The following is a 24281-nucleotide window of genomic DNA, read 5'->3' as shown; positions in this document are numbered from 1 at the left end:
ACTCCAATCTATTTTGTGCGCTATGTCTGAGAGCAAAATGATATATCAACTGCTGTAAAATTGTTTTTAGATCTCAAAGTTGGATTTCCATCATTGAGTATAAATAAGTCATTGGACTCTACGGATTCTAGTAAATTATTTCCCATTCTGCTATTCCATTTACCTCCCCATGCATAATGGTGGGCGTTAAAATCACCGCACAAAATAAATGGGCTTTGGAACTGTGACAATATATGATTCCATTGACTTACTGAGATATTGCTGTTTGGTGCAACATAAATGGATATAATGGTCAATTTGGTGTTACAGAACATAAGTGTTATTCTTTTGATTTGGCACTTGCTTACATCTATTGTGCCTATATTAATGTTCTCTGTATTGAGTACCGTGATATCATCCTTGACTATTATAGCCGTACCTCCATATCCATCATTTCTATCGTTGCGGAAGATCTTGTAACCTCTGAAAGTGCAGTTGTTACCACCTTTTAACCATGTTTCTGAGAAGGCCGCTATTTGAATCTTTTTCTCGTATAGAAAATGTTCAATGCAGCCTTTGTTGGCAAACACTGATCTACAATTGTATTGCAATATTTTCAATTCCTGTGTCATTCTTGTCATTTCGGATTTGTTAGGTTTATCTGATCTCTTTCCATCCGATTAATTATGGCCATTAGCACTTGATTGTTTTTTTGGTTGGTAGGGTTAAAAACATCCTTTAGTCTTTTGATTATGTGGTTCAGAGATATTTGCTCTGATGTGCTTGGATTTGGTTGTATTCCTCTTTTCTGTATATTTGTCGTTCTAACATCCTTCTCTTTCGTTTTATCTCTGTTGTCCTCTTTTGTCATTTTCGTATTTACGTTTTCATTTTTTTTAAATGGTATTTTATTTATATTAGGTGACGCTTTTCGTGCATCGTTTTCTGTTTTATTGTTATTATTAGAGTTTTTAATGCTGTTGTCTATGGCTGGTGTCTCAACGCTAGTATTGTGTAGTCTCCGTTTCTTGGGCTGATTCACTTCCGTATTTTCTGGTTCTTTATCTCTTGTGCGTTGTTGGTGATCTTGAATATCGGGAAAAACTTTTTTGTTTTGTAAGTCTAGTCTAGTTGTAATTATATTTGCGTAGGGGCGGTTCTCCAAAATCCTTTTTGCTTCATTATAACTTGCATTATTAAATTCCATTATTTCCTTTAATTTAATTTGTTTTTTGTAGACTTCGCAATTTTTGTTAATTGCCTGATGTCCATTGCCACATAATGCACATTTGGGCTCTTCCTCCCTGTTATCGCACTCCTTGTAGTTGTGGTTACCCGAACAATGTCCGCACCTGACACTACTTCGGCACTGTGTGGTCACGTGACCATAGCGTAAACAGTTATAACATTGGATTATTTTGTTGTATTGACTCACCCGACACTTCACCGCATGTATTGTTACTTTCTCAGGTAACCTTTGGCCTCTGAAAGTTAGAACGCATACGGGCGTTTTTACATAATCGTTGTTTTGTTTTTTAAGAATTCGTTTGACTTCTAATATTTCCACTTCAGATTTTATATGTTTCAAAATATGTTCTTCTGATAGCTCGGTGTCTACGTCGTATATTACTCCCTTTTTTATTACAGTAGATAGTGGTATATATGCCCTTGCGCCGATCTCTGAGAATATATGGTCCGCTACCAACTTGTTTGTGAATTTGTAGTCATAACATTCAATTTTGATTTTGTTAATTCCGATAGCTTTAATTTCCTTTATATATTTGTCCATCTCTGGGTGCTTGTTAAATATCTTTCTTCCTAATGCCATGTGGTGTAGTTTGCCTATGTTTTTGTTCATCGATTCCACATAAATTAAAAATGGTCCTATGTCTTTTTCTGTGTATGACACTGTTTTAAATACTTTAGTATTTCTCGATTGATTATTTTTTTCATATGTATTCTCATTAATCTTATCGTTGGTTTTTAAATTTTCATTAATATTAATTACCTCATTATTATTAATAGTTTCTTGGGAAGGTTTGTCCCCTGTGAGATTTTCACTAGCATTGTTTTTCCCTCGAGTCGTTTCTAGATTTGTTATTGTTTTCATTTCGTTGTTTGATACAACGTCACTTTCTTGCACTGAATTGATTGTACCTTTAGGTGTAACATCACTATTTAATTTATTTAAATTAGCGTTTGATTCAGTTTCCATATCTTCTCCATAACATATACGCAATGCGTTTCCTATGCACGGACCTAATTGTATTTGCTCACGGTCATCGTCGGGACCCTCTCCGTAGGGTCCGCTATCCATGATGTCACTATTTCAACTACCTGCTACGGATTACTCACTATTCAACACTGAGGTCTTTATCGTTCGAACGCTCGTTGCTGACTGCACATTTTCATTTATATGCTGCGTTTCAGACCACCTGTCATCTATCACACGTGTTGTTTTTTATTTTTATTTTTTTTAATAAGATTTATAATATTGGCTATATTCTACGAAGATACTATTTTGATTGACAATGATAAAAATATAATTATATATAGTAGTTACCCTAATGGTTATGCACTATTCGATACAATGTAGATTAATTAAGTTAATTGGCCATAATTTTTTTTAGTCTTCTCGATTCTGGTGTATGGAGCAGCCGAGCAATGAGTGAATAGGGTGATTTTTTAATTTTTGATGATAAATAGTCGTTTTTGATTTTATGAAGTCCTTAATATATAGCACCTTCGAGAATATCATGCAGAGTTTTATTGCTCAACACACCATGGTGCCTATCATCATTTTAAGTACTTTTGATTGGGTCTGCTGTACCAATGCCACATTAGATGTGCTAGAGCAGCCTCAAAGCTCTTGTTTTATAAATCAGGATTTAGCTTTCAAGTGCTAATTTTGAATTATGTCCAATAAATCAATAAAGTTCCCTCACTCAAGAAATAATAATATAGTGAGTAACGCGATATCAATTTTAACATTTTTTTTAATTAAACTTGACATCAAAATTTCCAGCAAGAAATAATGGTATCTTATTGTAATTAATATTTGAAAAACTTGAACCATCATTAGAAAAATTAAGTTATTGCTTACAAATAAATTTTGCGATAATCGATATAGCTTTATATCGACATATAAGATAACACAGTAATCTCATTCGATACATTCGATTTGTATTGATAATGAAACGTGCTGATTAGTTTTTGGCGAAGGCAGGTCTAGCCGTTCCGAAGATACGGGGCAAAAAGTTCCAAAAACGGTAACTCAATTTTTAAGAGAACGGAACATCCACTTTTAATAATTCAAAAATCATTTTACCTTGTATTGACAAGATGAAGAACTGATTAAATTTTTGGGAAGGCAGCTCCAGCGGTTATGGACTCTCAATAAAAATAATTTAAAAAAATGTCATATGGCTGTCAAAAATGTTTATTGGACATATGTAAATCAAATTATCAGATATTTTATAGAGATTTTAATCATGTGTACACATTTTGTGTTATTTTTGTTTGGATTCCGTACTATTTTTCATTACGGTACGGGAAGTTGCAGCAATTTGCCTTAAGGCACGATGCTATGCACCCCACTAGTTAATTATAATTATTTACGAGTGACAATGTGTGACAGCTTCGAATTTAATTAAATTTAAATTTCAACTTCATAACTTCAACACATTTGCTGTTTGATATTTGACATATTGTAATCGACATCATGTCGAGTATAAAATGGAAAAATATAGCCAATGACGAATCAGTACCCCCTTATTGCGTCTAAAGAAGTTTTACCTCAAAAATTTAAAATACAATTGATGTATTTGTATTTCTGAATAGAGCGGGACGCGAAGGTCTGCGGATAAAAAGTCCTAGCACCAATATCTCAACAATAACTAAAGTTAGGATTTTTTTTAACAACAATATTTGAATGTAGATGGCATATGATGGATAACCAATCATAAAAAGTGGTTTCTTTCGATGTCTTTTCTTTTTGTTAGTGAGCCCTGTTGTTTGGTTTGCAAAACCTTAATATATTTTTTAAAAACATGCGATATTTTATTGTTTTATAAGATGTATTGTTAATTTCTAGTTACATTCAGCAGTTGTTTTTATAAAACTTCTATGTTAGTTTACATGTGGTTGAGTAAAAGGGACCAACTAAAACTTCTCCCTTGTAAAGGTATAAACAATAAGAAAACAGTAAATAAATTAGTAAAATAAGTTTAAACAAGCAATTTTAAAAGAGTTAAACTAAATTAGTTATTCCAACTCTGCTGATAAAATGTTTCTGACGGAATACCAGAACAAGGTTATGTACAGCGTTATCTTTGTAAAAAATGTATTCATGAAATTATGTTTTGCACTTGTTGGGTCTTGTCGCTATTTTGTTATGAAATTTCTTCAAAAATAAAAATTAGATAATTGTATCCCATTTTATCCCGCCCAAAAAATAGTAAAGAACACATTTCTATAATTTGGAATTAACTGTTAATTTACTAGTTAAACATAGTTGGATAGTTGTTATATATTTGATACGTGTTATATGTGTCATGATGAAGTACATTTGGTTCGAACAGTATAATTACAGAAAGTCAAGTTGGACCTACCCTGTCCTACCCTGTCCTACCCTATAAAGTTTCATGAAATTTTGGAATAATGGGTCGCGCTTTTAACATACACAACCACGTGTTTGCGTAATTAACATAATTACAGATATTTTAAGTTTGAAAGATATCAATAAAAAATCTAATTGGTTAGTTTTTAATAAAAACGAGAACTGAACTTTTAAAATAATAATTTAATCTAAAAAGCCAAATCACAATTTTCATTGATTATGCAACTTGAAACCAATCTTAATAACTTACCATACATCAGTTTCATTAATTATGAAATTCTAATATATTGTAATCTCAAATTATAAAGCACAGTACTCCCGAGATGTGTTACCTCTTGAAATCAACTCTTTGACTTCGATATATAAGTGAGAACTCTGAAGGAAACAAAACACGGTCGGATATTGAGTGAGAAAATGTGATACTTTCGCGCGAACGACATAAAGTTATGGGTTCAAACAAAAGGCGAAGCGTGCTCAAGTCGTGCAAAGATTTACTGAAATATTCCACACATCCCACTATGGCATGGCTGAAAGCAATTTACATAATATGGGATATTTTCGTTTATCGATGTTAACCATATTTGTTCATTTCATACACTTGACGTAGAAGTATTCAGGAAGACTTGTTTCAGCCTCTTTACGTGTTAACCTTATTTCAAAATTTATGGGGCCAAAAAACTCACGGTAGGAAGATAGTAAGTAAAGATTTATTGAGCGTGTTGAGTAGCAAATTATTTCAAAAATTTATAATTTTGAAATATTGTGAAATATTTACATTAACTAATGAAGAAAAATTATAAACGTTTTTCTTCATATAAAATATCCTTTAGAATAGTTTTTAAATTTTATAAATATTAATTATTTTTATATTATTAAATTAATAAATTTAACTAATTTCACATTTTAGTTCTACATTCATCTTATAAACCTTATATGAAAAAAATAAGTTTTCAAATTGTCGCGCTAGAATTTGGACATTTTGTTGCGTCCCATTATTCCACACTTTTTCGAATGTTTATAATTAAACCACTTTTTAGAGGCCTTAAATATTTTCCACTTATATTTGTATAAACAAATCAAGTTCACGTCGTAAATAACCCAATATAGAATTTGTGAGCTGGAGATTCTTAGAGATACTATTGCTCTCTGCTATAAAATCAATGGCGTTTAAAAATTTAATTATGTTTTCTTTGAAAAACCATATAAATATCAGCTATATCAGACCGTAAATAAGAATAATTAAGCGTTTTAATAATAAATTATTGACATTAACAAAATACTTGTAAGATAGAGTAAAGTTAGTTGTTAATGTAAAGCTTAGTTGGGTTGGAGTTGTGTTGAGTTTTTGGTTGTACTTTAGAATAATATTATTAATAATATATTATTTAATGAATATTATATTAATTGTTCACTTTACTAATTGTATTACCCGAATGGTGGAAGTGTTGCATGAACTTTCCAAAATGTGTAATAATTGTCTTAATCAACCAAAATTAGGATTAAGATATTTAGATACAATTTTCAAATGATTATTTCTAAAATACAGTTTTTTCTCTCAATTAAATCTAAACATTGTTTTTCCAATTGATATCTTTCAAATCCATTTAAATTATTTGTAATTATATTAATTATATTGCATAGACACATTATTTCAATTTTAATGAATTGACAATGTTTGACTATCACATGGCAAAAGCAACTTTTGACACAAACAATGACAATGATTTTTTTCAAAATTTGATGAATTTTTAAAATCAAACTACTTGCCGTAGAGTCGTAAAATTTTAGTACATTCTTTAGGACCATGATATTTAACAACATGAAAATTTTCATCGAAAAAAATTTAACAGTTAATTAACGAACAAAAGGCTTGGCCGATCTTTATACAAAACTGATCAGCACGACTTCCAAATAATAGCTGTCAAATAGTTTTTAATTTTTAAAATCGATTCAGAATTTTTGGCTAAAACGTGAATGGAAAACTTTTCGCTTTTTAGCTAATTACGAAAAAGCGGCTCAGCCGATCGTATTGAAATTCTAACCGACGCGAGTGCTTATCAAGTTGGATACCAAGTGATTGAATGGTTTTTAAATTTTTAGAATCGACTCAACCGTTTTTGAGAAAATGTCAATGAAATATCTAATTTTAACAACCGTCAAAAAACTGGCCATTTTTACAAACTTTGATGAATTTTTAAAATTAATTGACTTGTCGTAGGGCCATAATATTCTAGTAAGTTCTAGAAAACCATTACATTTTCAACAAAAAAAATCATAAAAATCGTAAAAAAAAAATTTCAACAGTTAATTAAGAGAACACGTGTCAGTGAATGTTTAAAAATATATGGTCATAATCATATTTCTGTCTTTCTATTTTTCTAGCATCGACACAAATACGAATAATGCATTTTCCCTAAATATTTTGAAAGTTTCTAAATAACTGGAAAAGTTCTTCTAGTACACTTTTATGCATTGCATATATTTCTTAGTATAAATATTCACAGGTTTTCCTATCTATTAAATTTGAACGGCAAAGTTTTACAAGTCCCTCGAGTACGAACTATTCTCAGAGAAAAGTTTTCCGAATACATTACGAGCATAAACTTTATGTAGTATGAAAAGTAAGTAGAGATAAAGTATTAAATACTTAAGTGCACATATTAAATTAACAAAATCATAGTACTAAATGAACTTTCAAGAATTGTACGACATAACTGTGAAGGATCATAGAAAAAATCAAATTAATGAATTTGGTAGAAGCAAGCGAAAAGATTTAAATGAAAATCTTGGTTATGACTATTATATAATGGAACTAAAAAATTAAATTTTATTATTATAATTTCAAAATAAAATAAATGTAGAAATTTAAATAGGTTTAGAATAATAAAATATCGCTCCCAATAAATGAGTATGCATTAAAAATAGTACCTATTTAAGTAATACACAGATTCATAATGAAAATTGTGTTCTCCTTTGAGTAATATTTTTAAATACCAACACTTCTAAATAAGTAGATTTTAATTATATTATGAATGCATTTAATTAACATTCAGCTTGAGTTCTATGCAAAATCTTCAGAATAATTAAAATCGCTAATTATAAATTCTTACCATCTATTCTGCCAGTTCTAATTAGAAACGTTCATTATAAACTACAAAAAATGAGACGAATTAATTACACAGATAAATGATTTTTATCTAATGTACTTGGTAATGTTTAATTCTATTTGAATTTAATATGAATCGTATAACGTTAATATTAAGTTTTTTATAATAAATAAAATTAGAAAATTTTATTAACAAAAGTGCATATTTTTATGGCAGAATTACAGTACATAATTCGAAAGTTACTATTCTTTTAACTTCCCGAAGGAGAATTTTATGCTTTCATCAAAAATTCGATTTGCTAATTTTGTGTTTTCTCCTCCTTTCAAGCCATTCTGAATCGAATGAGACCAAATTTGGAAAAAGTATATATGTGTGTGTGTGTGTGAATAAATTTTTTGCCGTAAATACGTAAATCAACGTCTGCTCAAAAACGCCTGAACCGATTTCAGAAATATAAAAACCATTTGATATATCTCAATGAGGACGATCTGCCAAGCCGTTTCTTTGTAATTTGGATAAAATTTTCGTTCACATTTAAGTAGTTATTTTGACGTTTGTTAAAATTAAAATTAGATCATTTACTTGGAATAACGATAGAGAACATGGTCTTAATGGACATGCTAAACCATAAAAGTCCTAAGAAAACTGATTCAATTATAAAATTATTTATTTTTAAAAATTTGCTTTTAGGAAATACTTTGAGTTAACGAGTTCGTTCGCTTTCAATTGTGTAATAAAACCACTCGGAATACTTTTATACACTCATAAATTAATTTATTTTTTATTTATTAAGTCGATTATTTACACATATCGGAAAGTTCATGTAACTTGCCTCAAGGCAAAATACTAAAATCAACTAGTTTAAATTTTTGTTATTGATTAGTAATTGTAAATATTGCAATGGTTTATTTAAATATATTATTATAATAAACAACCGCATGATTTTTCAGTTTATTTCAATCCATTAATAAAATATACATGCAAAAGTTTATCACTGTTGAAATTTATATTACATTTTTTATTGATAACAAAAAGTCAAAATATTGTTTTAATTACAATAATTTATGACGTAGCATAAATTTTAGTCGATACAGGATGCATCTACATTGCAAATACTCATAACTTTTTTTATTGTGTGTTTTTATATGTCTGCATAATACATTAAAAACTGAATTGACATTTTTTAATTACGTTAATGTCTAAAATATTAATAGCGCGCAATATATAAAGTATCTGATGCACCCAAATTAATGTTTCACATCGAGTTCATGTATCCGTAAAAATAAATTGGATTCAAATTAATCGCTATAATAAAAACACATACAACAGTTTATTAAATCAGATATATATTTTTTATTATTTCGCAACCCAATTAACGGCTTAACGAACAGAAACTCGGTTCAACGAAGGTCCTTGTTATTTCTGCCAGAGTTCTGCCATCGCAGAATAATTAGATTCGCACATGGATAAATACATTCATCGTCATCTAATCAACTTGCTTGTATACTCGTATCAGAGAAATCATTTGGGAAATTTCAAAAATTGAAGGACATGTTCTGAGAGTGATGCGCATTTGCTGTTTATAGAATAAAATTAGATTGGAAAGTTTATAGATTTCATTAGAGTTCATGGCGTCTGATTAAGTTACTAATTTAACTCTCGATTCGATATAGAGTAGCTCGAGGGTAAAATGATCCATCACTATTAAAACATAGAATTTGTTAACGATACTATTTTAAAGTAAAATGCAATAGATGTTTAATGAGCCTCCATGTTAAATATCGCAAAGTTGCTATCAAAAGATATATGACTATGTATAAATATTCATAACAAATGTATTTTGTTCGTCGGTAGTTTTTTTGTATTTTTTGAGCTCTTTCACTTAGTTTATACTACCTGAATAAAATTATTAAATTTAATTTTCAATATAAATTTATATTTTCAATATATATTTATATGTTATTTTTAATATATATTTATATTTTTAAGTTAATTTATATAAGCTCTATATAAGCTTACATGAGGGTGGTGTAACATGACCAACTGAATCTTTACCTTGGCAAAGGGGTAAACAATAACAAAATAGTAAGTTAAGAAGTAGTAAATTCAGTTAAAAAGACAATTTTAGAAGAGATAAATTAAAATAATAGTTATTCCACTTCCACTGATAAATATCTCTGACGAAATACCAGATTAAGGTTGTATGTAAAATTATATTATGGATTGGTTGAATAATGTAGCTTTTATTTCAAAAAATCTATTTAAACTTGAATTGGGATAAAAAGATACACATTACAGTTTTTAGATAAACAGTAAAAATGAATATTTTTTCAATTAGGAATTAACTGGAAATTTTACTAAACATTGTTCGAAGTTGCTTGTTTGATACGAGTTACTTTTTGTAATGTATGTATTTCATTTGGTTTATACAGTAAATTTACTTAAATTTTAATTGGATCTTTGTTTTCCGCCCTACTCTACTTTTAAATATTTTCATATAAAAATCATTCTAATCGGTCGCAATGAAAATATTTTATAAATATATTTTGAAAATAATATTTGAAAATGAGATATCGAAATTGTATATAAAAATCTAATTATGTACAAGATAAACACTTGGTACACAGGCAATTATTTTACTATATTTTTTAATTCATTACATTCAGTACAAATAGTGAGACTTATTCAAAGAACGAATAAATAACTAGTGGGATGTATGGCATCGCGCCTTAAGGTAAATTGCTGGTACTTTCCATACCGTAACGAAATGTTTGAGGAATACTGAATGTTTTCAAATAGATTATTATTAATATTGTAACATTGTTTGATATTTATAAGAATTATAAAAACTGAATTGCAAAGATGAAATTATTTGTTTAAAGTATATTAGAACTATAGTCAGAATTAAAAATAAAATCCGAATTATTTTCGATATACAAAATTTTTTCTTTCCTAAATCAATTATTTTGTTAAGACAAGCAGAAAGTTTTTAAATCATTTAAATCGGACGCTTAGTTCTCTCAAAAACTGCCACTTTTTACACATTTAGCTTTGTATCTTCGAAATGGCTGAGCCTGTCTTTGTCAAAAACTAATAAACACTTCTCCCAATTATTACTAATTGAATGTTTTTTAGATCATTCAAAAACTCGATTTCTATTTTCTGCACTCTTTGGTCTTCATCTCCGTAACTGTTAAACCTTTTGCGTTTGCCAAAAACTAATCAGTACATTTCCCTATCAATAAAAATCGAATGTTTTTTGAACCATTCAAATCGGTTGATCCGTGCGCCCGAAAACGTGACTGGAAATTTGTATCCATACATAAACACACACACACACATCCATTTTTTTCTGAGGTATTCCAAAATGTTCAGAAACCATCAGAACGTCGAGAAATGTAAAGAATTTTAATTTCGATTTTCGGCCCATCACAATAACTTACCCTACGAGAAGTTAAAAAAGTACGGAACAGAAAAACATAAATAAAAATTAAGGAAATATATGTACTATATTTTATATATTGTTTATTGTTTAACAGACATTTAGTTTTTTATTAGTTTTTATTAGTAAATTGTGAAAAAACGTTAATCATAGGTTCAGTTTGTTCATGCTAAATAAATGATTACTATTAATATTTATTGAAAATATATTCCTGAACATCTTAATTTGTTGATATTTCATTAATTATTATTGATGAAATGAAACCTTAAATATTTCGATTTTTTACGTTTTTAGATACCATATTCATTCAGTTAAATGTAGCATATTATACGCTGCTTTTCATAATTCTACTTTTTATAATTCTAAGAAATTTCTCATAAAAATAGAGCTCTAAAGTTTTAATGATTCCAAGAAATTTTATCTTATATATTATTCAAGTCTTATTTCACATTTTATTTATATATTAATTGCACGAGGAGTTTTTGTAGAGTACAATATATTAAGTAAATTTTTAGTCAAATTTAAAAATAAAATAATGCTTACAAGATAAATTATCAATACGCATGATTTTATAATTTTTTTTTTGGAATGTCTATTTTTATTCAATGTACCTGGCTTTAAGGATTTTAATCTAAAGCAAAATTACCTACTTTCAATATACAAAAATATAGAAAAGTGTTTTACCAAAAAACAGGCTTCGCAAATTTTATATAAAAAAGTAATAATAAAAACAATTATCAAATTAATGGCTTTAATATTGGTAATATTAATAATAGAATAAATGCTACTATATGGAAGTTCTTATTAATACCAGATAGTATTTTATGAAAGTATTAATTATATTTTAAGCATTGGGCATTCAACATAGATTTTTCTATATAATTTAATAGCATAAATTATGTTTGAGATAACCAATTTTAACTTCATAATAAATTCGACCAATTATTAATTTATATTTTATTTATATTCATAGTTCATTTGCTTTGTTTTGAAATATTTCAAGTTATTTTAAAATAAATGTCAGTGCTTTTATTTCTTGTTTTTGTGTCAAATGCAATTCTATAATGTATAAAATAAATACAGTCACATATTTAAATTGGCAGAAAACTAACGAACCCTCAAGCGCAAATTTAATTCAAACGATATTTTCCAAGCCGGTGCATATGACTGTGGCAAATTGTTCAAATGAGTTTTTCTTTGATCAAATATTATATAAAAGTGACTCACAAACAGTGGAATTTATTCTGTAACAAATTAACCATAACCAACAAGTAAAAAAAGAAAAAATATTTCGTAAATAAAATTGAAATGAATAAAATAAAGTTGAAAAATGTGTGTAATTTACTCTCTTGTAGCTAGAATATACTTTGATGTAATTCACTAGTTTTTTACATAATACCAACAGATAATTACTCAATATTGAGCTTTATTAATTGCATTATTTTATATTTAGAATTTTATATTAAGTAATGGCTCTAATAAGAAGAGAATATCATCAAGCGCATATATTTCTTTTTATTTAGTTTTCCTCATTAATAAATATACAATTCACAAAAATATTAGGTTTTTTAGCACTAATAAAAAGAAATTTCAATTTGCTATTTTCAGCGTGCATGCTGTGCCACAAAACTTGTATTTTTTTTTTGTTTCAGAAAAATCTTGTGAATATGATAAAATATGCATTAGAATATACGTGGTATAGTATAGGCACATGATCATTCTTCTCACACTAAATAAATTTCAAAATATTTTCATTAGATTTTGATTATCACACATTATTACTCCGTGAGGACTAGCATTTATCAATTTTGCGCGACGATCAGCCAAGCCGTTTTTTTGTAAATAGCAGAAAAGTGAAAAAAATTTCGTCCACGTTTTAGCCCGCAGTTCTGAATCGATTTTAAAAATTCAAAAACCGTTCGAAAGATATTGACTGGGAATCGTGCTGATAAGTTGTTGGTAGAGATCGGCCGGGCCGTTTTCTTGTAATAAAGTGTTGAAAATTTTTTTTCGACAATTTTTATTATAATTTTTTTGACGGTACATACCATAGTCTTCTAGATCATACTTAAATATTACGGTCCTATGATTACTCGTTTAGCTTTAAAAATTCGTCAAAATTTGCAAAAATTATTATCGTTTTTTTTTGGCATTTGTCAAAATTAGAACTTTCATCGACGTTTGCTCAAAAACGCCTGAACCGATTTCAGAAATTTAAAAACCATTTGATGTGTCTCAATGAGGACTATTGCTTGTCAGTTTTGCCGAGCCGTTCCATTGGAATTTGGAAAAAAGTGTTAAACTTTTTGTCCAAATTTAAGCCCATGCTACCGAATCTATTTTAAAAAATCAATAACTGTTCGAAAGGTATTAGTAGGGAATGATACTGATTAGTTTTAGGTGAAAATCTACCGAGCCGTTTTCTTATTCGTTGTTGAAAACAAAAATCGTCTTGTAAGTTTCCAAATTTTCAGAAAAGTCGTTTTTTTAAAAGAATTCAAAAGAATTGTTTTTTTTTCGGTAAAAATATTGTTTACCTTTTATACATCAAATTATTTTCGTCAAACTATGCAGAAAGACTGATCACAATATCTTACAACATATACTAAACATTTGCTTGCATAATAAAAGAAAGTTTATTGTTTCTAATTATTGACTATTGGTCTTCATTCAAATTCTGAATTTAATTATTTCTGGAGTACTTTTATATTCTATTGTCCAAAATAAATATGCCACAAAACCAAGGATCGATATTTATTTATTTCGCCACCACAGGTCAAGAACCCGTTTACGCATCGGCTAGAAATTTATTTATCGTAAAATGTAATTTATTTATGGCAAGAGCGAGTTGTGTCTGACAACAGAATTACCTGCTAGAAAATATGACTTTTGTCGAAATACGAAAGACTTTAGTCGGGTAATAAATTAGATCCATTGTAGTTATAGGTGGGTCGCAATACTTTCGATATTACTAACAATAAATCATTCGAGGTCCCCGACCGAACAGCTCAGGTGAAGATAACTGAGTCGCTTAATCAGATCATATGTACGAAAATAAAAGTGAAAGGCTCGAATTCGTGGGCGGTTTAGTTTTGTGCTTATTTTTGGTATTTTCTAAGAGAACACAATATATTTGTTTCTGAGGCATATAGGGTAGAAACGCTGATGACTACTAGTACTAAAATTTGTAAATTGTAGACATTCTTAATAACTCTTATTGACAAAAAATATTCTTTGAAATAGTAAAACCGCAATATAAGTTATGGACATTTGTTGCATTTTATGAACAATGCTGATACTTTTTTTTCATTTATTTATTTATTAATTATAAAACTCATATGAATATATATTATTTATTTATTTAATAAACGCAAATCGGTTATATTCAGTTAATTATATAGTAATGTAACTCAATGTAATCCTATGTTATTTATACAATCACATACGGGTACCTATACATACGCATGTACACACACCCGCAAATGCACCTATATAGACTCAAACACACTAGTGTTAACAAATTCTAATAAGTATTATTCTTTTTACAATTTTAATAAATGTACTATTTGAAATATTAAAAAAAGTTTAGTTTTGTTGACAACCATTGCTACCCTATTTACGGGACCGTTCAACATATAGTTTTTTATAGTTCTTGAAGTCTGTTTGATTTTAGTCCTTGTCTCGGGAATATCAAATTAATGTTTTCTAGTATCTCATGCTAATCAATTAAGTCATTTGCTGTGACATGAAATAAAATAAGATCAGTCATTTGCTTTTGTTTGCTTAGGTTATTGGCCTCACATTTCTGTAAAAATTTTCCGCTTTCATGTGCACTAATTCTTTTCGATTGCTCAAATTAAGGTGATTTACAGATTTTGTTGCACTTAATTAAGTTAATCAATTATACGATAATTGATGAAATTCTGAGCATAAATAACTTTTCGATTTATGCTTGAGCAATTATATTGTGAAAACCAAACCAACTATATCACTACAAATAACATATATCAAACTAAAAACTATCTGACTATGTTCCGTAAAACTCCTAGCTAATTTATCAACGTAGAAATGTTTTTCAGCCATTTTTCAAAAATTTGTAACCGAATTATTTTTACCCCAATAAGACGTCCTGGAGGTGTAGATCCAATGTTTTATTTTAATTTCAAAGGAATTTTACAAAATAATAGCAGTATTAATCAACCATTGCAAAATATAAATTTCACATTGATCTGGTATTTTGTCAGAAATATTCATCAGCATAGTAGAAATAACTATTTATTTAATTTATTTCTTATAAAATAGCATTTTATCTTACTTTTCCTTTTTTTGACACTTCTTTATTTTTACACCTTTGTCAGGGTAGAGGTTAAGTTACCCTAGTTATAGAGGTTATGTAAAAAGTACGGTTCTATCTATCTAATTTAATATATAATCTAAATATCTAATTCAAAATTAACAATACCTCTTATAGAATAATTAAATAACGTATACTTAGAATTTATATTGAGGTCTCGTAAACTAAACAACAGTGCTCAAAACCGAAAAAACAAACATTGAAAGAAAATACTTTTGTTATGGATTTTCAATATATAAGAAATATCATAATCATTAGCAATATCATAAAAATCAAAATAATGACTGGCTATACATTCTTCTACCTCCACTTGCAAAGATTGTTGTTCAAAATTTCCTAATTTTACTGGTGGTGGATCTTTATACCCGCGGACTTCTGAACCAAGCTTTACCCTATACTACATAGTAAAAATGATTTAAAAAGAATAAAATATTATATATGTAAATGTATAAAATTAGGAATAGTTTTTGATAAACAGCTAATTCTTAATTCGTATCAATTAAGTGTATTATTTTCACAATTCGGGAAGTTCATTAAACTTGCCTTAAGGTCAATTCGCACTAACACTTACTTATTTTATTCAGTCATTAAATCAAAGTATTCTAAAGAACTAGAAATTTCAGAATATCTTTTGGGGTTTTCAAAATATTAATTTAAACAGCATATAGGCACTGCATCATACGAATGACGAAAATACTCGTCATAATATGATATATAATATTTGTTCTAATCTAGGTATTTGTTTGTCAATCATAGTTAAGTGGTTAAAAGTAAATTTTTAATGGAAGAAATATAATCAATCTCTCTGACACAATTAGAACCAAAGATCTAATTATGTAGTGTAATGTAATTGGTTATTTTTATATAAAATAACAGAATCTATAATTCTGTATCTACCTTTCTACTAAAAAGAATGATAAAACTTTTTGGTTATTTTATACTGTAAACTACAGTATCTACTGGTTTTCAGAATCACATGGTTATTCAAAACAGAAATGTTATGTAAATATTAATACTGCTGTTCACCTGTGATATACTATGATTGCAAAATATGAAATATAAACTGAATTCGAAAATGGACTGTCAAATTGTTGAAATAATATTTTATATTTCCTTATGATGAATTGTATTCATTTAACTATGAATAACAGTTCTTATAATGTATAAATGAGCACGTATTCATCTCAAAATTGATATTTCGCATGACCTGTTTCCTTCAATTTCTTCTTTATATATACATAACGATATGCTTTAGAAAACTCAACTACGGCGCTTGAAGCTTTATAAGAAGCGAATATCTTTATCGATAGTATCGATATTTGAAATTGGATATTTTTATAGACGTTGAGCAGCACGCATTCACAATTTAAAATTTTATTATTGGATTTACTTGCAGCTTGTTTATTTGGTTTTAATTTTGAATGAATAAATTTTACCATATGTATTTTTTAAAAAGTTCCAAACTTTTTGTTCAATGTTTTTTTTATAATTATGTGCTATTTCTCTAGTTTTGTCTTTTTTGAATATATGATATAGAGTAGGGCGGGGCACAAAAGTCCTTTGTGATTTTGATTCATTATATTGTGAAACCTTCACCAATTATATCACAACAAATAACACATGTCAAACAAACAACTTCCTGACTATGTTCAGTAAAACTCTCGGCTAATTTATTATTGTAGAAATGTATTTCCTGTTTTTCAAAAAATTGTCCCCTGATCCTTTTATCCCATAGACTGAGTGAAAGAGTCTGTCTTTTTTTACAAGGTGGCGAACAGAGACAATGTTTTGATCTTAATTTTAAAAGGACTTTACGTAATAATAACTACTTTATTCAATCTGCAATTTTGTTGCAAAGATTACACCATATAAAACTCTGATCTAGTATTTCGTTAGCGATATTCATCAACAGTTTAATAGTTGGAATAACTCTGTTAAAATTTTATTCACTATTTTCTTATTGTTATACTTTTTTCAGGGTAAAGTTTATGTTGGAGCTTTTTGCCCCACACATATGTAAGCTTTAGAGATTATATAAAAAATATGTTAATTTTAACTTATGAAATAACAATACATCTTATATAACAATTGAATAACGTATACTTAAATATTATAGTAATAATCAAGATGATGGTTGGTTAATCATCTTTTCATACTTTCAAATATTTTGGTTATAGCAAACCTAATTTTACTTATTTTTGAGATATTATTAGTGATTTATTTTCTTTATCAGCAAGACAGTTATCGACAGAGTTCGAAAAGTTATCTGCTGAAAAGGTTTAAATTATCATTTTAGTTTCTAATATTTATATTATTATCGAACTAACTTAAGATGGTTTGTTTGTAATAAAATGAAACCCCAATATTCAAACCTTAATCATGTATTTATATAAAATTGATGAACCCACTGAACCCTCAAATGACTTTATTGACATTTTTTTTACAAATATAAAATTCCAATTCCATTTTTCAAAACATTAATCAGATATTTGTACGCGGGAATATATTTTTCGTTATTTATTGGAATTTTATTTTCTAACTATATTTGTAAGAGTTAGATATGTTTATACAGCTTTGTCAATTGTTAAGTTTCATAATTATCTATTGGATTATATAATAAAGAAATTGATGTTTGTGGTAAATAGCTTTAATGGTATTTAATTGTTATATTATAATTTATTTTTGTTATTTTTTTATTGCAGATGATGATTCTGGTGAAAAGTCTGTCTCGGTTTTACTCGGTGGTGAAGAATCAGAATTAACATTTGTAGACATTCCAAGTTCCGAAATGTCGGTGAGTATTAAATTCGAACCTAAAATTATTGCAAATTTTAGTTTTTTATCAAAATAACAAATGCTATTTATGGATACATTTTTTTTTATATATGAATATTTTTTTTAATCAGAATTGCGTGCTTTTAGTAAAAACCATTTTATTCTATTATGTGTAATCTTTTTTATCTGTGATATTATATTATATCTTATATTTTTCGATCTATATGTTTTATTTCGCTTTTGAGCCTTCTATAAAATTTTACTCAATTTTCTTCATAATTAATAGAAAAAAATTAGCACTTGTTTGTTTGTTTTTCTAATTTTTGTTACTTAACTTATTAATTTTTCAAAAACCGGGACAAAAGATTTAAATACGAGATTTTAATTAAATATCGCTTTTTGAAAAACCCTGGACGCAAGGTGGAAATCCGCGACTGCCCCGGCCAATCCGCGACATATAGTTGCCTTTATAACCAATTAGCTTTAATTCATATATTCAGTTATCATTAAGATATATTTTTGATGTATTTCCATGTAGCCTGAGAATTGCTTAACGTCATATGAAGTTCATGCATATTGTGTCGTGTATTCAACTTCTGATCGTGAAAGTTTCCTGGTAGCCGAGGAAAGTTTACAGGCACTTTGGACAGCTGGAAGTATGGCATCCAGAGCTGTGATTTTAGTTGCAAATAAAGCAGATTTAGCACGATGCAGAGTTGTCTCCACTGAAGGTGAGTTGTAATCTTAATTGGATACAAGTTATGAGTCCTTATAAACTTAGTTCAACCTATATATATGTATATATATATATATATATATATATATATATATATATTAGGGTGGTCCTTAATAATGACTCCTTATTATGGATGTTCTCGATTTTTTTTCTCCCAGTGGCTCGGAAAAACTAGACAAAACCCGAGTAAACGCTTCCATCAACATAAAAATAACTCAAAAAATACCAAACAATTCAAGACCATGTTAACCGAGCATATAATAATTTAGTACATAATAGATTTTTCTACCCAAAAATTTAACATTTTGAATGGAATGAAAGAAGATTCGCTTAAGAGTCATAAACATACGATTTGACAACACGGCCCTGAACAAAACAAACACATGATTGCTAAATAAAGTGTCAAAATTTCTTAAAAAATAACAAGATTCCATCGCTTTTTAAATTTTTCGTAAAATTTGAACATATGTTAAGAACTGCTTTGAGAAAAAAACGTGACATTTCTATCTCAGACTCCAAATAGCCAATACATAGTTTCGACAACTTACTAAACGTTATTCGTATTTATTTGTGTGTTTTGTCATTTGTGATGTTAAAAATTACATATTTTACCACTGTGCACATACTCATGCCATGGAGTAAAAATGTTTTTATCTGTTATATTCGGATACAAAATTATAAGTGTTTTTTCATTATTATTATTATTTTTCTTTGAAATTTCTTACATATTATTTATTTAGTTTTAATTTTTATAGTTATATTAATTGCCACTGAATGAAGGCTACGATGCGAGCCGAAACGTATGGATTTTAAATAAATTTCTGAAAACTCTCATATTATTTTTATTGACGTTACGTCCGACTTTAAGACTCAAATAAAATATATTATATCAACATACTTTTTTTTTAAATTTACTATTTGGATTGTCTTCTAAAACTACACGTAATTCATAATTATTCTCAACCATGTTTTTTTTATATTACCTTTTCATAAACATATCTTAAGAATAAATTATTTAGCTCATAGAACTCTGAAAGCACAGTAACTAAAAAAATGTTATTGATATCTTAGTTCAAAACAAGATCAAAAACACTATGTAAAGTGTTCCATAATCATCTATTAATTATCGCCATGCTTTGCTACTTTTATTTGCAGTCAAATGTAAAATTGGCTTCATATTATCTGTTTAAGTTACATATACTAGGCATCTTAGTAATATATTTTTAGTTATTTAACTTTTTACTAAAATATAGATGAGCAATTTAATTTATTAGAACTGTCTTTAGCGATGTTACATTCACATAATACATAGTCAACTAAACATATTCAATTTTATTTAATTTGATAGCTGGTAAACATAGATTTTCTAAAGTAATCTTAACAGTGATTCGATTATATTATTTGGAAACTTATTGTTTTTACTTGTATTTAAAAATAAATTAAGGTGTCAATATTTTTATTAGTTTTTTTTATTATAATATTTTTAATACATCTATTATATTGGAATGAAAAATGAAGAATTATATTGAATTTAGAATGTACTAATTTATTTTAATACCGCTTTATTACAAACATTTATATGTATGAGAAACGTGCGAATATTAAATATGCTTTAAATCTCATAAAAACATACAAAATCTCATAAAATACCTCTTGTCGTTTATTGTGTTTTTGCTGGAAGCTTTCAATCTTGTTACCAAAATTTTTATATCAACGACAGGTGTTCTGCCCCAATTTTATTAAAGTTATTGCATTTTATAAAAGTCTTGTTTATCCTTGTGTTGACATTGACAGGAAAATGAGTAGGTTTGCGAAGCCATTCTACGTCGTATAAATATGCACCGAAAACATAAAAGCAAATATTTTAAGAAATGATTGATAAGAATAACTTTTAGTAATACGTTAATAAAAGCAATCGATATTAGAAAATCTTAAAATTTGATAAGACAACTGTAATCAAAGGTTATACATAATAATTCTAAATGACTGTCAGTGATTGTGGGCTTGGATTAAATATTTGTACACTAGTAGAGTCTTGGATAAAATATTTGCAACCTTGTGGATGCAAAAATCTAGATATTGCAACCACGAGGTATCGAGTTCGAACCGTGCGTTTCGTGTAATCTTGTCACTTTGTATTGTAGATCACTAATTGAAAAAATATCCATTCCGGGCATTATTCCAAAAAGTTTAACTATAATCAAAATTCGGAAATGGCAACTGATTTGTTTTTTTATAAAAATATATAAAAAAGAAAATAACAGCCATTGAATTAGTGAAAAATAATTATCACAAAGTGCAATAACTAGTGCAACAAATTATATAGCAATAGATGTACACTAACATCTGTAGGTCAAAATAGATTTATATAATAAAAATGGAAATATCTAGTCACCGAAACAGAGGCAAATGCAACTAGTTGTATATGGCATTGTGCCTTAAGGCAAATAGCTGGAACTTCCTGTACCGTAACGAAATGTTCGAGGAATATTAAATGTTTTGAAATAGATTATTATGAATACTATGCTTATAAAGAATTAAAATAAAAACCTGATTTATTTTCGATATACAAAAAATTATTTAAAAAAAAAATGAAAAAGAAAATTTTGAAATATTTTTTCCGAAAGCAATCATTTTGTCAAAATAAGCAGAAGGTTTTTTGAATCATTCAAATCGAATGCTTAGTTCTCTTAAAAACTGCCCTTTTTTGTACACTTAGCTCGTAAATCCAAAACGGCTGGACCTGCCTTTGCCAAAAACTAAACACAACATCTCCCAATCATTACAAATTGAATATTTTTTTAATCATTCAAATCGGATACTCCGTTTTCTGAAACCTCGATTTCTGTTTTCGAATGGTTTTGAACCATTCAAATCGGTTGATCCGTGCGCTCGAAAACGTGGACGAAAAATGCGGACATACAAAACACACACACACACATAAATTTTTTGGAGGTATGCGAAAATGTTCAGAAACCTTCAAAACATGAAGATAAGCAAAAAAATTTCATTTTCGATTTTTGGCTCATTACTATAACTACCCTACGGGAAGTTAATAAAGAAAAGTCATTAAATTACTATTAGTGAAAAACAATAACCACAAAATGCAATAACAATTACAACAAATTATATACTAATAAATTTACATCAATATCGGCACATCTAAATAAATTTATATAACAAAAAGTGAATTTCGTGAAAACACAAACAAATGCAAAAAAAAACTTAAAATTTCTTATATTATATTTCTTATACTATTCATTTGTAGAAAAATTTACTTTCTGAAAAGTTTGTTTTTATGAAAAACGGTTAAGCCATTTCCTAATAATTAGCAAAAAACTATGAAATTTATCGTGCATGTTTTAGTACACAATCCTTATTTGATTGTGAAATCATGCTGATTAGTTTTTAATGAAGATCATACGGACCATCTCCAACTGATTATTAATTTAAACAAAATTTTGACGAACTTTTTGAAACTTGTTAAATGATAGAAATCGTAGTCTTAGAGAAGAAGCTAAAATATTACCGCCCTATGACGAGTCGTTTAATTTTAAAAATGTATTAAAGGTTGAAACAATAAGCAGCACTTTTTAACGTGAGCCAAAATTTGATCTTTATCCAAATTTAATAGTGGTTCGATGAAACTCGGTAGGGTCGATTATTCACACATGTCGAAAAATATGCTACTTACCTAAAGGTATAATCGCACTCACACCATGATTTAATAGTACCTAGCAATTGATGACTATTATATTAGCCATAAAATGTTAAGCTATATTATCATCAATGTGTAACTCGAAGTGCTATATATTTTCATACGTATATGAATTCAATGTAAACATTAAATATATTACTTTTGAATCAATTTTTATTTCAAACATTCGGTTCATATTTTGCTATCACATACTCCATATAAACAACCGGTTTTTAATTTCAATGCATAAACACTCAATGGAAAAACATTTTCTCTCCACGTTTCCAATACTGCAGATGAAATCATGCTTCTGCACGAGCTTCGTAAAAGCTTTAATTAATTTTTTACATAAAACAAATGAAACTCTGCTTTAACAAAACGTCTAGAATAGTCCGCGCATGGAAGCCTTCGGGGCCCATAGGAATATCCGATGGAAATCCGTTCTTCTCAAACCGGATGCAGATATAGGAAAGCCAGAGCAGAAATAGAGGCAAGTTCCGTTCGAATCGGCTGTAGACTTTGCTATCAAATCCCATCGGGCGTCTGTCGCGTGAAACCGTCGGAAAATTTAATCTTTGTTCAAAAAACCGGAAAATATGCCATCCGACACGTGGGTGAAAAATTCACTCAATGAATTCGACGTAACAAATGTCAGTTCCAAAAGGATATATCATTGGATGGTTATGGAATAATGCATATATTTCATCAATAGAGACGGTTCGAGGCGAATGTCATATGTGTAGAAAATGTTGCTGTTAGGTTTGCCAACTAAAGTCTGAACCGGTTTCAAAAATTTAAAAGCCAATCGTTGTATTTTGATGTGGATTACTTTCTCTCAGTTTTGTACAACGGTCGGCTGAACCGTTTCTTTTTAAAAATAGCAGAAAAGTAAAAAAAATTGTCCACGTTTAAGCTCTTAATTGTGAATCGATTTTAAAAAATCAAAAACTGTAAGATTTTAGTTGGGAATGATACTAATTAGTTTTAAGTAATAAATCTGAGAAAATAGAAGTAGTATGACAACGCTATGTTACGGTTCTATCTTCGTGTGAATTGGTAGTAAAAACTGTCAAAAAGCTACGTGCGATCAGGCGTTTAACACATAAAAATCATCATAAATAAAGAAGCATAGCTATTGGGTTGCTTTCTAAGTTGTCCAAAGTATAGCAGTTCCGAACTAGAGTACTTCTGCCATTAGGATTCCTTCTGCTGTTCATTAGTAAAAATATTTATTACAACATCTTAAAAACTGCAGAACATCTTATTATGTCAATTTTTTCCTCTTTATTGTCATTGATTATTTTTAAAATTTCCGTAATTTTTTTTCCCAAGTATTCATTGTTTCTATTCAATTACTATGTTCATGTTTAAGCGCTTCCGATATTAATTGGATTTATTCAAATATTAAAGTAAATTATGTGATCAACTATTTATTCCTAATGATTCAACTATTATTTTATTCCTAATTAAAAGCAATATGTTTTATATATTATGTCAATTATTAAGGTCATTGGAAACAGTTTTATCAGTAACGAATTATATTCTATATTGAATTGGATCAAGTTCTACCTTA

The 24281-nt window shown here is 28.3% G+C and overlaps 1 protein-coding gene across 1 annotated transcript in view; it reads left to right on the top strand.

The window, feature by feature from the left end:
* LOC113370748 overlaps positions 1-24281 on the top strand; it is a 543405-nt gene that overhangs the window by 482831 nt on the left and 36293 nt on the right. The window contains exons 4-5 of the mRNA XM_026611438.1: positions 18203-18294; positions 18814-19006. Of these exons, the coding sequence (XP_026467223.1) occupies positions 18203-18294; positions 18814-19006 (285 nt within the window). The remainder of the gene's footprint in view (positions 1-18202; positions 18295-18813; positions 19007-24281) is intronic.

The sequence above is a fragment of the Ctenocephalides felis genome, unplaced genomic scaffold, assembly GCF_003426905.1.
Source record: "Ctenocephalides felis isolate EL2017-DRISC unplaced genomic scaffold, ASM342690v1 CF-g0.4_SCAFFOLD_01492, whole genome shotgun sequence".
Lineage (NCBI taxonomy): Eukaryota > Metazoa > Arthropoda > Insecta > Siphonaptera > Pulicidae > Ctenocephalides > Ctenocephalides felis.
The sequence above is the reverse complement of the archived record's forward strand: the minus strand, read 5'-3'. Positions and strand labels throughout refer to the sequence as shown.